Source organism: Polypterus senegalus, chromosome 14 (genome assembly GCF_016835505.1).
Source record: "Polypterus senegalus isolate Bchr_013 chromosome 14, ASM1683550v1, whole genome shotgun sequence".
Lineage (NCBI taxonomy): Eukaryota > Metazoa > Chordata > Cladistia > Polypteriformes > Polypteridae > Polypterus > Polypterus senegalus.
Genome location: NC_053167.1, coordinates 54,173,666 through 54,191,843, shown reverse-complemented (window position 1 = coordinate 54,191,843; position 18,178 = coordinate 54,173,666). Strand labels below are relative to the sequence as shown.

The window sequence follows — 18,178 nt, the reverse complement described above, 5'->3', positions numbered from 1 at the left end:
TCTGTAACTAAAGTAGAACGTTAAATGCTTTGTATTCTGTGTTCCCAACCCATTCGTTAATCACTACATTCTTTGTAAACAGGTTTTCTTTTAGCTCTTGGAAATCAAGATTGAGTTAAAAGCCAATCATAATCTTACTGTAAATTTGCGTTCTCTTCTGTTGAATTGAATTGAATTCCTTTATTGTCATTGTATGGTACAATGAGATTTAATATGCACCTCCTCCATAAACTTATTTTCCTATAAAAAATAATAATAATAATAGTGTGATTAAAAAAACAATAACAATATATAAAATGATAATTTAAGTACAATATACATAGTGCAAATGGCTCATAAAGTGGCTCAGGTTGTGCAACATTACAGTTGGAGTACAAGTTTACAGTGAGGTAATTGTAATTTGAAGTATAAACAGATATACCCAGAGCACTTGATGGACAGATTGGGATGAAACTGTTTCTGAGCCTTGAGGTCCATGCAGAAAAGGCTCTGAAGCATTTGCTGGATGGGAGAAGTTCAAATAGACTGTGGCACAGGCGAGTGGAATCCATGGAGATACTGGTAGATTTCCTGAGGCAGCATGTGCTGTAAATGTCCTCCAGGGCTGGAAGCTGTATCCTCTGCTATAAGCTCTAATCCTCCGCACTCTCAACACAGCCTGTGCAGTTGTAATACCACACACCAATACAATAAACAGGTTAAAATACTCTGAGTGGTGCACTGAGAGTAACAACACTAAAGAAGCTTTGGTATTTGGAATAGTTTGGCCATTCTGTGTGCCATTATATTGTTGCAGAATGGTTACAATCGAGTGCCTTAAATATTTGAACAATATGCAATTAATATTGGTGTATTTGACATAGCCCGCGTCATGGATGTGAATCTAAAAAGACCACAGAAACAGTAGCACTGCTTTGACGTTGGGCGCTGCCAGTTTGCAAAACTGAGCAGAAAAGTGCATACGCATGGGGTGAGGCTGCCGTGAAATTGTGTTTGGCTTTACACCAAGTTTAGTTTTTATGCATCTCAAAGTGAGCGTACAAACGGGCATACACAACATTTTTGCGCCTATGCACCGTTTATACATGAGGCCCCTGGAGGCTGCCATCCATCCGTTTTTCTCCAATAGGTTGGATTACTGTAACACTCTATACCTCGGAGTCAGTTAGGCCTCCACATCTCACCTTCAGCAAGTTTAGAATGCAGTGGCCGGGTTGTTAAAAGAAGGAACTATTAATCCCATCCTGGTCTCTCTCCACTGGTTACCTCTTAGGTTCAGGATAAAGTTTAAAGTACTCCTTTCTTGTTTTTTAAGCACTAAATAATCTGACTCCTTCATATTTTTTAGATTTCCTTATCCAGCATTTAGATCTCCTTATCCAACGTTCCTGCTCTGAGTCACTTAGATCCTCCTCCCAGCTTCTACTATCAGTGTCTCGTTCTTAGTTCATATGAATCAAACTTTTGCCATGGCTGCCCCACAACTCTGGAGTGAGTTATCTTTATATGTCAGAACTGCCTACACAGTCCTGCCATTAACAACCCATTTATAGACTCATCTTTGCCTCTAGCTTTTGGAGATATAGGATAATGTTTTTGGGTTTGGTGTCATCTTGGAAGTGTTTATGTTTTTATGCTTTAGGTTTTAGAGTTTGGGTGTAGTACCTGTGTATGTTATACTTGTAGTGAGGCAAACCAGGCAAAACCCTGTTTTGTTAGGGACAATTTTCTTGAATCAGTGCTTTCTCCAGGTCGTACTTTCTTCCTTTTCTCTCTTTTTTTGAGCATGTGCTGTTATGGTCAGGCCTGATATGAGATGCCACCTGCTGGTAGCGTCTACTGTTGAGCGGACTGGAAGAGGCAGGGGTTCCTTGGCTTCATTGCCCTCAAGGGTTGGTTGCTCAAGGCAGTGAGAGAAAAAGAAAAGACTGTTAATGACAGCACCCCCAGTTGTCCAGGGGTGGTGCCTCATATCTACTACAGTTTATATTTTGTTTACTCGGTGCAGCACTCCGGTGCAATTGTTTGCTGTTGTTAAATGTGCCTTATAAATAAAAATTTCACATATGCTAGAAACTTAGCAATACAGTTGTAAAATTTCACTGTATTTTATTTAGATCTGGGACGTTTAGTCACAATGTTCCTTATACTGAGTTGCTGTCACAGATGATTTGTGAATTAAAGGAAGTGTATCCTTATCCATAAAAATGGTTTCAAGGCGATGTGATGAGAGATTTAATCCATTTGGAAGCCCTTAAATTACATGAAAACCTTCACTGAGTGCCTGTGGGCCATGTCATATACTGTGTATGTAAGATGTTGAGTCAGTTTGGCAGTGGTTACAACTACAGAGAAGAGGAGAAAGCAGATATTCTCCACATTTCATATCGCAACTGTACATTCACTTTATAGCCACTCAAATACAAATCTGCAATCTTAAAACGCAATTTTGAAACCACATTCAAATAGTAAACTTACAAATTTGTAATAACAGCTGAAATTATTTAAATTACAAGTTAATCTGTACTTTAGAGAACTTGCCCTTCTGTGTTTCAGGAGACACTGCAGTCTTGTTTGATTTCTAACAGAGGGTTGCAGTATACTTACTGATATTTTTATTTTTTCTTCTTGTCAATATACATTTTCAGTACTGTTTCATTTTTCATTTGCTTCCATGGTGCCTCTGAGAGATGTAACTCTGCTGGGGAATATATATATATTGTGTGTGTGTGTGGTGTGCGAGAGAGCCAGTTAGAGTCCTGCAAGCCCATCTGACCAGGGCAAGGTATTTGATAATTCCAGGCATTATCCACTTGATCTTAGCTGGCTTACTGTATTAAATGACTTATTTTAGGTGCATTCATGTATAATTGAAAAAACAGTGATCACCATGTCTGTCCGTCTGTTTGTCTGTCTACATGAAGCAACATGGCTCCTAGTGGACCGATTTCGAGTTCTTCAAGTAAACTTTTCCTGCCACTTGAAGTAAGCTAATCATAAAAGTAATAAAAAAATAACTTAGCTAGAAATTAATGTAGAAGGACAGGAATTATGTCAGCGTTGTTCCATAAGTACAGAGTGAACATCCACTCTGTATTTTTACATTTGACTAAAACAATCTCATAGTTGCATTCAGTGCACATCATAAAGATGCAGTATTTCCCTAACACTATCATTGATCAGCAAGGCTCCGGGTCTGCTCTCCATCACAGTCTAAGCAGCCAACCAGCTTACCCTGAGACTTCAACTGAGATTTTAACTCTCCATTATGTACTTCTTTCAAAAATGTTATGTTTAAGAAATCTGAACTGCAATTAGTGATGGACCCTCCACAACAAACAACTAACAATACAACCTCAACCAACACCATGTTTACATCATTTGATTTTGAGCCATCACAAGCCATCTTGGCCTACATTTTTAACTACACATCATTGTACACTGCTGTTCAAAAGAATGAATTTCTGTGTGGTAAGATGACGCCGGTGGGTGTTTTAACGGTTTCATTTATTATTGATCTTAACAGGTTTTTAACGCAGCCTGGTGGCTTAACTTTGGACGAGCAGCTCGCACATACTTAGTTAATTATAACAGAGTTTAATGGATTTTAATATAGGACAGCTCTGTTTAGAGCTCTGTTGAGCTATCTAAAGGGAGCTGGACCGAGGGCTGTGTGGAAGTTTTAGGGCATGGCGATGTTGGCGTCGGCTGAGCAGGGGAGCAGATGAGGACAGAGAGATGTCGAGGGAACATAGACAGATCCTCAGCATGACCACATGTGTAGAGAAGGCAAGGCATCCCGGTGAGGTGGAAGATCAGGGTGCGCTGAACTACAAGATGTGGATTCTTCAGGCTGTTCTGCTGAAGGAAGGAGGGAATGCGTCATGAAGGATTGCTGGGATTTTAAATGTATTTAGTTACTGGAGCACATGAGAACAGTGTTTTGCTTTAATGGCAGAATCTTAAAGAAAACTTATTTATAGATTTAATGGATGAACTGTTGCAATTTTGGATGTTTAATAAACTTCTGCCGAGTCTTGCCTGTCTGCTCCCTTGCCCTGGTTCATCAGAGTAAAACTTCAGTCTCAACTGAGGAGGGAATCACATTGTGATGCCCACTAAAGTGTGGCCACATTTGTATAAACTTGGTATTATTATTTTCCTTTGACTGTAATAGTGTAAAAAAATAGTGGAAAATTATAAATATTATGAACTTAATCACAGTCTGTCAATGTCATATACTGCATATTTAGTGCACTCACTTTGTTACACCACTCCATACCAGCAGATGGTAGCATGACAGCATTAATGAACCAGAAATCACTATTAGCTGCGCAGGCTCCTTTTTTCCTGGTTATTATGAATAATTCAGAATAGAGAAGGCGTATTCTCTTTGTGTCTCCTGTCCTCAGTTTTGTTTTTTTTTTACTCAATTTCAGGATCATTCAGTTGTTACATTGGTGCCAAGAGTTGGTACCTGTAGTCTACTAGTGCATGCATGTAATTGCATTTTCTTATCACTGTTATAACTCTGTTTCAAAACTGTTTAATATATAAAAATGTGATGAATGACTCTTTCATGTGGTAACTTAAAAATTTGAAATACTTCAACTCCCAAATCAGTTAACTGAGCTCCTGAAAGCACGTGAATGTTCTGCCATGTTCACATTGTGCTTAGGGTGAGGAATTTCCTGTGATATTTCATGGGCCACTCTATCAAACCCTTATTAACAAGTTTGTACACATATGAGAATTGTTTTTCTTTTGATTTCTGGTGTGGCCTCCTAGAAATATAAATGTGATAAACAGATAGGCGAATGAAATCCAGATGTGTAGGACTGACAGTTTAGGCTCTCTTGATTAAAACAGTGGTATTCCTTAACTTAAAGCTTTCACTCATCAACAAAACCAAATTCATTTCAAACTGTAGTCCTGGAGAATATTACTCCTCAAAACAACAAAACTACTGTATAATTGTTCCTGAGCCAAAACATTTTAATCTGTCATTTCTCTCTATTATAAAAAAAACTCCTGGCGAAAAACACTAGGGCATTGAGATGTGAGCTTCATATTAAGATCACGGAAGACACTTAAAAGACCGCGAGAAGAAAGAGAATGGCTGCGGAGCGTCTCGGGGGGACCTTAAACATGAGACATTGTGCCAAGAGATTGACCCAGGACTGTCTCATGATGACATAGAACATGAGATTCTTGCAAGACATGCCCTACTTGCAACCAAATAAGAGTACGGGCAGCAACACATTCAGTCGTGTAAAGGATTTGAGCTCACACGGATCCAGGGTCTCAGCGCATATAAAGTGTATAAGGACAATAAGTTATAAATGAAACGTTGGTGACTAAGCGAAGAAGAAAGCATCGCAGACAAAAAAAGAGACTCAAAAGCATTGGAGAGAAAAAAGAGCAAAAAAGAAAAAATAATTTAGGTGCAAATTTGGAAAATAAGGAAAGTAATTATCAGCCCGTAACAAGTGGAACTGAAACAAAGCATGTCCAATCGGGCTCAGAATTAAAAGACAGAGAGTAAAAGACAAAGTAGAACTTCATAAACACGTTCACAAATGTTGGCCCTATACACATGAAGAGCGGGTAAGAGATTATGAAAGCAGTGGAATTCAAAAGGCTCAAAAAAAAAAAAACAGTGCAATAGCACATGTGGAGAAAGTTAAAGAATATGAAAGTAGGAAAATTAGAAAGTATAAAAAAAGAAAGTACAGATCGCAGTAGCGCAAACAAAGAGAAATTGTTACTCAGAGAAATAACAAAAAGGTGAATAGAGATCGAATATATCGACATAGGTGATATGTCAGAAGTATGTAAATATTGTAAGGCTTTGAAGTTTAAGTCAGAGAATTTCAAAAACAGGGTTTACCTCACATGCATTTATTGGTTACTTTGCAAAAAAAATTATTAACTGCTGATGATGCAGATCATTTTGTCTGTGCTAAAATTCCAAACAGAGAAGCCTATCCTGAGTTATGGCACAATGTCATTAAACACATCTCACTGACCTCATTTAAAAGATTCAGCATATTGGGACTTGAAAGATTCCAAGTATTGTTTTTCTGAAAGTTCTGAAAGTAAAGTAAAACTAATGAAACAGCAACAATTAAAAAGAAAAAAAAAATCCTAAAAATGTGTGTATCCGGAAAACCAAACACAGGGGTTGGTGAGCAAAGCAAGTAGGAAGGAAGCCCCATAGTAATGAGAAAAGAAACTTTCAAAGAAGAAAAAAATTACAAAAAATTGAAAAAGAGATGGAAAACAAGGTGGAGGTTTTTCGATCTACTCGCAAAGTATTTGGAACATTTGCAGTTTACATTAAGAAATCAGTAAAAGAGGATGTGAAAAAAATGGACAACAGGACCAACAAAGGGCCAATCACAAAACCATAAAGCTGCCACAGGATTAGTAGTTAGAGCCATCTGAAAATCCAGACCCTAATAGAGATGGCACATCAAAGTGTAAGAAAGAGCTTCAGTGGTGGTGGAGGGATATGGATCTTGACATTCAGCAACAAGAAGCAGTATGTGCCCTGAATCTTGAAAGATATTTGTGCATGCTGGTTGTGTATTTAAGAAAAACTTGGTTTGAATTTATCATTTGATTTGTCGGAAACAGCTGCCACTTTTGATCAGTTTTTACAAAGCCACAACAGCTCTGTTAACTGTAGCAAGGCACTTAAGTAAGTGCCATACAGGATGGATGGGCATCCCAACTAGGAAAGTTCCGACATAGACAACGAAAGGTTCTTTGCCCAGACAGAAAGACCCAGGCAGATGGACAGACAGCCTGTCCAAGAGCAAAGGAAGGTTCTTTGCGTGGAGGGGAAACCCCAGGAGAATAGACAGGCATCCGGACTGGATGTATTTACAATACATTTTCTAGCCAAGATAAAAGAGAAGGAGAGGGAAGGTACTGTCTTTAGGGGCTATTTATTCCCCCAGGACACTATATGGCAGTAGCCCTGGATATCGATACCTATTCGGACACTAGCAGGGAATGCTGGAAATTGTAGTCTGCTAATTTCCACAAGATGGCACTGCAGGGAGTTACACTCCCTATTATTTTGGGACTTTTGTTTGACCTAGAAGTGTTTCCAATGAGAGAAGTACTCCCGGATCCTCAATAAAAGGAACCACACTGCCTTGTTCAGGCGAGCCAGAGCTGGGAAGAAGGAAGGCAACATTCAACTGGAGGACTGGCAATGTGGAGAGAAAGAGAGAGGCACAATAGATGCATTCTTTGTTAAAAAAAAAAAAGTATTTTGTGTATTAAACACCCCTTTATTTTGAACCAGGATTGTTTGTGTGTTCATGTTTCAGAATTGGGGCTCCCTGGCACCCCCTAGCCAACACAATTGGCATAGTCCGCAGGATTTTAAACACATTTATTGTGAATGGAAACCCCAACATGACTTTGCACTTTTTTTTACCTGTGACTGTCCCATCTCATATAATGGGGAGAAAATCCAGAAGGAAAACCAGAGAGACTACTTCAGATAGCACTGTGCACCTTTGGAGCGTATCCAGTTTTCCACATTTTTTTGCTGATCGCAGAGGACGGCCTTTTCTATGTCATAAGTGGTGACACCTATGGAGACACTGTCCTACATGTTATTCCAGTGGGTTGGAGCCATTCCTGAGGTAACAATGGCCATCGAGTGCTTCCAGTAATAGTTTGTATTCCTTTTGCAGAGATCAGACTATAGAAATGGACTCTGAACTATTGCCTCTGCACATTACTACAAGCCAAATGGGACCAGATGCTGCACTCAATATAGGGTTAGCTGAAGTTGGGGATATGCAAGTGCCATATGGGATGGACAGGCATCCTGACCGGAAGAGAGAAGGTTCCTTGCCTGGACAGGAGGCCCCAGGTGGATGGACAAGCATCCCAACCAAGAGAAAGAAAGGTTCCTTTTCCAAACCAGATGTCCCAGGTGGACAGACAGACATCCCAGCCAAGAGAGAGAAAGGTTCCTTGCCCATACTGGAAGCCCCAGGTAGATGGACAGGTTTCTGACCAGATGTATCCACAATACCTTTCCTGGCCAGGATAAAATGGAAGGACAGGGAAGGTATTGCCTCTAGGGGCTGTTTATTCCTCCAGAGCAGCAGCCCTGGATATTGATACCTGTTTGGACACCAGCAGGGAATATTGGGAATTGTAGTCTGGTAGCGCATCCCTGCTGCAGTTCGTGGGTACTACAAGTGTGCTGCAGGAAGTTACACTCCATACAGTTTGGGACTTTTGTTTTACCTGAAAGTGCTTCCAATGGGCGAAGCCCTGGTTCTGGAAGTCCTCAATGAAAGGCACCATACTTCCTTGTCCAGGCGAGCCGGAGCTGGGAGGAAGGAAGGCAACATTTGACTGGAAGATTGGCATTGTGGAGAGAAAGAACAATAAACACTGTATGCATTCTTTGTAAAAAGGTATTTTGTGTAATAAACAACCGTTTAATTTTAACCTGGGACAGTTTGTGTGTTTGTGTTTGGGGCTCCCTAGCATCCCCTAGTCATCACACACTACGTAAAATATTTGCCATGTACAGCGTATTTCTTTATTTTGGACTGAACACTGTAAAGACTATTCCCTAATGTTCGGCAACGTAACATTAAGAACTGTAGGCCCCTTTGCACAAGACTTTCTAAAAAATTGTGTAAAATCAAAGTCTGGTAAACGTGACTTCTTCATTTTTCTGAATGGTGTGGTATCTCTGAAATGGTTACAATGTCATATTGGGGTATTTTGATGTCTGTGACGGTAACAGTTACTGCCTCACAGAGAATAGTGTTGTATCTGCCAATGTGAGAAGCTAACACACACATTAGTAAGAACAGTTTATTAGCTGCAATTTGCTTTCATACCGCTTCACATAGGTGTGACACTCAGCCCTTGTTGCTTTTGAATGAGCATTTGCACTTAAATGTTAGCAGCGAGTTGCTGAGCAACAGTGAGATGAGATGAGATCAGATGAGATTTTAGAGCTTGTGCTGCAGCTGCTAATCTGCTGCATTACTACATCTTACTGACAGATTCATACTTGTCACCCAGTCAGTGTTGAGGTAGAAGGTGGTGTGCTACATTTTGATGAACTAGGGTTTCAGATGTAACAGGCATACTTTGAAATGCTATTGATTTTACTTAATTAGCAGAATGCACAGAGAGCAGCGGCTACTCCCCACAGAAAACCCTACCAGGTGCAGTTTAGCTAATGATTCATGATAAAAAAGAATGTTTCCTTCACTTCTCTCACTAGTCAAGATTATATTTCACTCGGGATGGTGAGCCTTCTTAGCTTCTATCTTTTAATAATCTTCGATGTGGTAATGGCAAGCTATCAGGGAAGGAGGCCTACATGTGACTCATTTTATACACTGAACTGAGCGAGAGCTCCTCTCTTTCACCCCGTTTATTACATCAAGCCATGTTAGAGCTATTTTTAATGTATGGCAAATGTGTCTTCGTCTTATATCAAAAATGAAGAGAACTTTCTAATGGATGTGCAGATCCGTCTTGTTAGTAAGTTAAAATGTGTTGTCTACCAGGTGTCTGTGATATACTAAAAGGTTCACGATTCTATACTCTATGAGTTTATTTGGGGTGAAAAACAAGATTATAAGAACATTCTATGGAGAGATTCTCTGATCACTTACAAAGTGCAGAATAATATGGCATCAAGGTTTAAAGGCACACAAAGACTGACATGATTCACAGTCCTCAGGTAACTGTCTACACAACTTTAATTTTCAGTAGGCTTATAGAAGGTTATTTTATTTTCTAAATTAAGAATTAATAGGCATTAGATCAGAGTTGCCTAGACGGAGTGAAAATGCCCCTAAATTAACCACTTTTGCCTCTTGAAGCTCAAGAGAGGAGACAAAAATAATAATTTAATAGTTAAAGACTGTCACTATTATCCTAAAACCCATCTTTGACATTCTGATTTTTGTCTAATATTTCTTTCACATTCTCATATCACAGTCACATAGTGTATATGGAAACACTCTCACTCATAAAATGTGTAACAGGCTACTGCAAAACAAGAAAAATAACACTACTGCCATAACAATACCCATAACTATTAAACAGGTCATTTTACCACCCATTCAAAAATGGAAGTTAGATGTACTGTACTTGAAATAGAAATGCATGTAGATAAAATACTTTAAATGTATTAGAAGGCTTACATGAAAATCTAAAAATACTTGCCGGCACTAATTGTCAATCGACTAAGCAGCACTATGATGGCTTATGAATTGTTTAATCTAGGTAGCTAAGAAGGTTAGATAAAACACTGCTAGCAAACCAGGTTGGAAACAAAACATCCATTGTTCTCAAAGCACTCCTCTCGTCACCTGCGGTCCACAAGCATTAGTCAAGTGGTGTCCAAGATATGGTAGCAGTTGTATCAAAACAAAGTGAATTCTAAATTACTCAGATACCTCAGTCCTTTTTATAGGCATCTATATGTTGTGGTTGAGGGACAACATGGGGAACTCTGAAAAATGTAATACAATGTCATAAGCACAAAAGAAAGCAAGTACATGATAGCACAAAACAATTGTAACAATGAGGAATGGTTGCCTCAGAATAAGTAAAACTGCTCAAAAGTGCGGGTCTGGTATGGTGGAGCTCCATCCCACGATTAGCTCTGGTCCAAGTGAGATGCCTTCTTCCAGGGACGGTCAACTTTTATAGGACTCTGACCAGAAGGGGTGGAGTCAGCTGCCCTCATGGGGCTTCTTCTCAGCCCTATGGATGAGAAATAGAGATGATAGCGACAGATCCCCGTAATCTATTATCTGTTTGTATTATTTGTCTTCTTTTTAAAGGTTCTTAAAGAAATTGAGCTAATAAAGCTATTGGAATAATCATAACCTGCATGTCTTTCCATACACACAACTGTACATCTACTTTTGCCCAGTCCTGTATAATCTAAAGATACTGTTTAAATCTTGGATCTATCTATCTATCTATCATATAGTGAATTGTATCTATTATATAGTGCCTTTCATATCTATCTATCATCTATCTATCTATCATATAGTGAATTGTATCTATTATATAGTGCCTTTCATAGCTATCTATCTATCATATAATGACTTGTATCTATTATATAGTGCCTTTCATATCTATCTATCTATCATATAATGACTTGTATCTATTATATAGTGCCTTTCATATCTATCTATCTATCATATAGTGAATTGTATCTATTATATAGTGCCTTTCATATCTATCTATCTATCATATAATGACTTTATCTATCTCTATCTATCTATCTATCATATAGTGAATTGTATCTATTATATAGTGCCTTTATAATAGTGCCTTTCATATCTATATCTATCATATAGTGAATTGTATCTATTATATAGTCTATCTATCTATCTATCTATCTATTACATAGTGCCTTTCATATCTATCTATCTATCTATCTATCTAAAATGCAAAGTTGATTTTCTGAGTGACTCACTCACTCATCAGCTAAAATAGCATTTCTTGTTCAGTTAAAAAGGTGAAATGTGGCATGATGGTGTATTTAGGACACTAGGTATCCGCTAAGAAATGACATTTTGCTATATCAATATTTAGGGATAACCTCCTCATAACAGAAAACTTAAATACCCCAAAATAAAACAAATGCTTTGACAGATTTGACTGAACTTTGGTGATGTAAAAAAAGAAAATTAGTCAACCCTTGTTTTTTTATTTGTCAATAATAATGTTGTGACGAGTGGTCAATTCCATGGCACGGTGTCCCGTTTTCTTCTCAGCATTGTGAGTGCAGAGAGAAATGTGCCTTCCCAGTGTATGCAATTGAAGGCAGCAAAAAAAAAAAAATAATTGCCTCTTAAAAACATTCTTACTCGGCCTGAGAGCGCTATCTATGCAGGCCGTTTGAAATGCTTCAAGTCAAAGGGCCTGCTACACAAAATGGCTGACCTTTAGGGTGAGGATCGTTTCTTAAAGTAACATTTGACCCGTCTTAAGAAATATGAGCATTACATGGTTACATGACATTTATATTCTAAACAGAACTAAAAAAAAAATTCAACTCATCAGACTGTTAAACTGATCACCAATTCTCAGTAACTTTCTTAATTTTCACAGAGACATTTTCCAAACAATAATAGAGGAGTCCATTGAACTGGTCAAGAGGAAATAGACCTGCAAGATGGCATCTTTTGGGCTTCCTGTGCAGCTGCTGGTGGTGTTTGGGCTTCTTTGCCTGGTTGAGGGCTCAGCATTCCTCTCAAGTCATCGACTGAAAGCGAGATATCAGCGTGACCGCCGGAATATTCGACCAAACATCATATTGGTCCTCACAGATGACCAGGACATTGAGCTAGGTAGGTTTGTTGTTTACTATTTACTATTATTGAAAAATTACAAAATACTTCATGAAAACTGCTAGTGATTTCAAACATCCCTGAAGACCTCTTAATGGGTAGATACGTTCTGAGGAGGTCGTTTCGGTCCACACAGGCACTTTATTTGCAAGCCTTGGATTAGAAACTCATAGTTAAAAATGGACTGGGCCGTTATCTGCACCAGTGTAAGCCTTCCTGCTCTGCAGTAAAAGCATCAATTTCAAGTTCATGGTTTCCATTTCATAAGTAGCATAACTAAAACCTGAAATACTGATAAACTTTTGTTCTTCTATTATTATTATTATTATTATTATTGCAAGTGATTTTTATTGAATGTTTTGTAGTTATGCCATAATATTGTTAGTTTCATAATGCTATTATGTACAGAATATTCATACACTAATGCTGGGTAAATGGGTGAGCCTAATCCAGTAATAGGCATGAAGAATCTTATGATGTTGTTAGGCAGAGAATCAAGAATGCCATAAAAATATTACAAAGTAGAAGATGGATTTCCTGTTTGCCAGTGAACAATTAGGCAGGACTACCTTAAATCCCAGGAAATGTATTATTGCCAAAAGAATAACACAATGGGCAATGAAAAAGTAAAGTGCAGTTTCCATCCCACCGCTGACTCACTGTGTAATCCCAAGGAAGTCGTTGCCCCGGCATTTTCCAAACCACAGAGCAATGGAAATAGGTGTGCTGTGCCTATAAAAATTCACTGTTTCAGAAGAAAGGTGCTATGTAGAATAAATCCATATGAGACATGTTTGACTTTCAAAGTCCATTTTCTGAATGAAGTTTCTCCTCTTGTTAAAGGGTCAATGCAGGCCATGAATAAGACTCGGCGGATTATGGAGCAAGGTGGGACCCACTTTATCAATGCATTTGTGACAACGCCAATGTGCTGTCCTTCTCGTTCTTCCATGCTGACAGGGAAGTATGTGCACAACCACAACACTTATACCAACAATGAGAACTGCTCATCTCCATCCTGGCAAGCACAGCATGAGCCTCATACTTTTGCAGTGTACCTCAACCAGACTGGCTACCGCACAGGTAAGAGCGTGCCTTTTGCTTGCAGAGTTTACAACTCAAGGGTTTCATGTTATTCTGTCAAAAAAAAGCATAAAAACCTGCAAAGATTCTGGTTAGGATGCAGATCTACCATCTTCTTCTGTTGTGTTAAGCTGCAGACAGCAGGGAACAGATTTTCAGAAGGATATGTCTCATTCTGCTGATAAAGGTTGGAAGGGAAGAGCAATGTTTCCCATGAAACATTATTTGTGAAACCTACAGCAGTTTCAGGAGCAAATCATTTTGAGTAGATGTTCTGTATTGCAGATATCTTCCTTGTATGGCACACCATATTTGTGTGCTTGTGTGTCTACCTACTTTATTAGTATATTGACTGTGATGGATTTTTGAACATGCCAGAATGGTAGTTTACTGCTCCCAAAAGAAGGACAGACCAAGATGTTCTGGACAAACACAGAGCCAGAAAGGAGACTTGGATGTCCTACCGTTTGTATCCCCATGCACTACAAGAAGGTATAAAGTAGCAACTATAAAGGAGAACAGAATCCTTGATGCCTGCTTATTGCTGTGTAAAGAAAATAGATCATACTTAAATTCTAATATGAACTTGTGAGGCGAGAGTAATAAAAACTGCCACAGCCTTTTATGGTTGTATTATCGTGGTATTTCCCTCTACTTGCCCTTTACCTGTTTCCTCAAGGGTAAGTGTTCTCGGCAAGTTCGTCATCGGGTTGGCCTACTGTTGCACTTTAAGATGAACACAAACATACATAGCTATACGCATACACACAGACCCTAACCACAACAGTGCCCCATGAATGACACACACACACACAACGATTAACCTAGCACTTTAAACCACGCAAGTGCGTTAGGAATAACACAGCCTGTCACTCAACACTTCAGGAGACTTACTTATTATCGGCATGAATAACATATGATGTTTTAGTAATATCTCAGACCTAAATATTACTTTTGGTCTACAAGAATACATTTAAACATACAAAGACTCAACACTCTTGACTATAGGCCATTTATCAGCCAAGAATACTTTCTTCTCTCGTACTGTCCCTTCTTTTGAAAGGCGCCCTCACTCTCAGCCTTATAAACCTCACAGCACAGAAATAATGGCAAAAAATCTGGCTACACTAGGTGCTCAAAGAAATCTAACTTATTAATTCAATCACTCTAGACACTAAGACAAAGCATAGAAAGTCAAAAGCAGCATTGTATTTATTACAAGAATAATAATAATACCACTGGAACAAAGAATAATAGAAAACAGGTACTGATAGGAAATTCTGAATATATATAGTCTTAAGATAAGCTTACGAAAAAGTTACAGATGATAAGGATGAATGTCCCAGGGAGGCGTTTGATTTAGCAATCGATGTTCATGACGCCTTTCTGACGACCAGTGCCGTCTTTGTCCGTTCCTCTTCTTCTCCTTCTGTTCTTTCTTCTTCTCCTCCTTCTCTTTTTTTCTTCTGTCTCAAACCAAGGCATATTTATTATGAAATGTCATGCCTTGGCTTCACAACACATGCACCTGATTGGCTGGCGATCAAAATGGTTGATGAATTCATTCCCCAGGTAATAAAGTTCTTTGATATTGCCTCAGTTTTCCTTTCCCAGGCCACAAACTCAATTCTTGCCCCAGATGTCCATCCATAAAGTAATCAATAGCCTGAGGTATCAGCTCAGCATCCTTTCTCAGGCTGTAATTCCAAATTCGCACTAAGCCGTGAACAACTGTTATAAAAGTAAAGGTGTAAGGGAAGAAAACCTGCTTTGATTTGACTTAGTTCATCTGTTGTCTTGTCTCGAACAAAATATAATGGAAACCAAAATGTACAGATTTCATACACCATAACAATGGTGTTATTGTAAACGGTTCAGTACCACTTACTACACCAGAAGGGGGAGGAAAGCGAATGTGCCAAATGGCTGGGGTCTTTGATAATGCTGTTAGTCATTCCAATGCAGCATCTCTTATAAGTAGTGTCTCTATTATAAAAAGAAATCTTGGAAGGCTTGGAAGGAGACGATACGCGATTTTCTCTGAGACATTTTAATGTCCTGTGAGACAAGGCAATGAGACAAAAGGACAGCTGCTGTACAGGCTTTTAAATGTTCAAAGCGCTACGTGACTTGCAGATCACGCAGCATGGCAGCAGCAGCTGATCGAGCAAAGAGGAGGTAAAAAAAATGTATTTGTTTCCCATTGTATCACCGCAGAGGAGCGACCACATCTCCTTAGTGTGCGTTCACAACGCAAGCAGCAGAAACGCGAAGTGGCTGGCACAGTGTGTGCCCCGAGGGGGAGGTGGGGTGTGAGGGTAGGGGGTGCGCAAGCAAAGCGAGCAGGGAGCAAAGCCCCCTAGTCTTTAAAAAAAATACTGATCAGCATATATTGAGACATAACAGATTGTTCTCAGACATCTCAGGAAGCAAACAGGTTGGCGGGCCTTGAAATATGTTGTGTAGGTAATCAGAAATGGTAACACCAAACATTTTAATGCTGCTGACCCTCAGCAGAAAATTCCATCAATTTAAAAGAGTGGGGTGGTCTGCCTTTTCCTTCTTCAGTTCCTGGGCCTTGCAGACATTGGGGACTACTGTGTTAGGAGACAGATCTCTTCTCGTAAGATGATGATCTGGCCTACAATAGTGTTGTCATGATGCCACAATTTTAAACCTTGGTGCAATACTAACAAAAAGTATGGAAATTTGATACGTAATACAGTATACTGTATAATGTGACTCAATTAAAAATATCATTTAAATAGATTGCAGTTCTGTATGTGCAGTGGAACCTCGGTTTGCGAGCATAATTCGTTCCGGAAACGTGCTTGCAATCCAAAGCACTCGTATATCAAAGCGAATTTCCCCATAAGAAATAATGTAAACTCAGATGATTCGTTCCACAACCCAAAACTATTCATATAAAAATGATTAATACAAAATATAAAGTAAAAATACATAAAACAAATTAATCTTCACTTTACTTTAAAAAGAATCATGGCTGGTGTGAGTTTCTAAACTCATGTGGGCTTCCACCCAACAGGACGACACGCGGAAGAGTGTCCCAAAGCAATCGCAGTCTCCCAGCGCTGTAGCAGTTCGCCGTATAAGTGCATTCAAAAAGATCGCAGACATGCTATAAGCGCCTGCCGTCAACGGGTGGTACAAGGAACATTATAAAGATCCCGCTACAATAAATAACAGCGCTGAATAAAGCTGGTGTTAAAGTACTGAGACTCAGCTTCGTGTTTTGGGGTGCAAGATGGGGACTCGCACTTCACAGCACACATGTGAGCACGCGCACACTCACACACATACACACAGTCACAATGCTGTAGTAAACAGTATACGCTCGTATGGATGTTGACTATATGAGTGAGGCACACAGACTCAGACGGAGAATAGGAGACGATTGTCCTCAAGAGAAGAGAGAGAGAACCATCAGCTCAGTTGTGATCACATGACGCTCAGCAGACAAAGTGTATCCATACTACTCGTATTGCAAGACATCTCTCGTTTATCAAGTCAAAATTTATTAAAAAATTTGCTCGTCTTGCAAAACACTCGCAAACCAAGTTACTCGTAAAGCGAGGTTCCACTGTATTAAAATCTTTACATTGATAGAAACAATAATAGACATTTTAATTGTTTAATGCAAATACCTAAAGTGGTGCAATCTTTGTTAAAATGTGAGAGTAAAGTTCTGTGAACGGTAAAAAGTAAAGATGTTCAAATCTGGACAACAGTGACTTTGACATCGATGGAAACAAATACAGTTACTGAGGTAGTACAATGAAATGATAGAAATGGAATTAAATGTTAACTGAACAAGTAGTGCACTCTTTTGTAAACAGTATACATTAAAAAAGTTATTAAAACATACATTAAATAAACTTTCAAGTAAAAAGAACATTAGTGCGGTCTTTTTAAAACAATAAATAAAACCTTACATTAAAGGAGCAGAAAAGTGGCACACAAATGGACCCCTAACACACCTAAAGGCTTTGTGCACATACAAAAGATGCATATTGTGTTTTTTTGCAAATAGAATTCGATGTAAAGTTTGTAACCTTACTACATTAACAGCGCTCTGCTGCATTCACTCAGACCCCATCCCTGAAGCGGCAGTTTTAGTCAGCCAGGTCCAGTCATCTTTCACTTCAGTCACCACCCCGCAATTCAATTTCTACTGAGTATATGAGCACGGGGGGGAGCAGCGCCACTGTTTATCCAAATGAGCACTGAAAACGTATAGTGCTTTACATTATATAGTAAACGTAATGGAATATAGTTTTAAAATTGCATTTCATAAAGTGAAAGAAAGTAACGCACTATGACAGCACTCTTTGTGTTGAGGATTTAAAAATCTAGGGAGTGATGGAGCCGTAGTGCTAAAGATTGTTGCCCATGAATGAGCAGTACAGAATATAAAAACTAGTTCAAATGCAACAGTTTACAAGCGTATACTGAATGTTTCTGTAATTTAGAAATAAAAATCCCTACCTCTCAAAATTCTTTGTATTGTCTTGTATATCAGCCCTTCCAGTGTTTGACTAAATTGGTTGTTTTAGCCCGTTTAGTTGGTTCTGTATGTTAGCACACAGGCCTGCATGGATCTTGTGGTTTTCCATCCCCATTTGGCACAAAGCCGAAGTATTTCCAGACACCACTCCGGCTGCCCTCGTTGTCGATTAAGCATGCTGGTGAAGTCTCCA

The 18,178-nt window shown here is 39.0% G+C and overlaps 1 protein-coding gene across 2 annotated transcripts in view; it reads left to right on the top strand.

The window, feature by feature from the left end:
- sulf2b (sulfatase 2b) overlaps window positions 1-18,178 on the top strand; it is a 364,710-nt gene that overhangs the window by 269,995 nt on the left and 76,537 nt on the right. For both annotated transcript variants that reach the window (XM_039734695.1, XM_039734694.1), the window contains 2 exons: window positions 12,139-12,377; window positions 13,221-13,460. In XM_039734695.1, coding sequence (XP_039590629.1) covers window positions 12,203-12,377; window positions 13,221-13,460 — 415 coding nt within the window. In that variant the 5' untranslated portion in view covers window positions 12,139-12,202. The remainder of the gene's footprint in view (window positions 1-12,138; window positions 12,378-13,220; window positions 13,461-18,178) is intronic.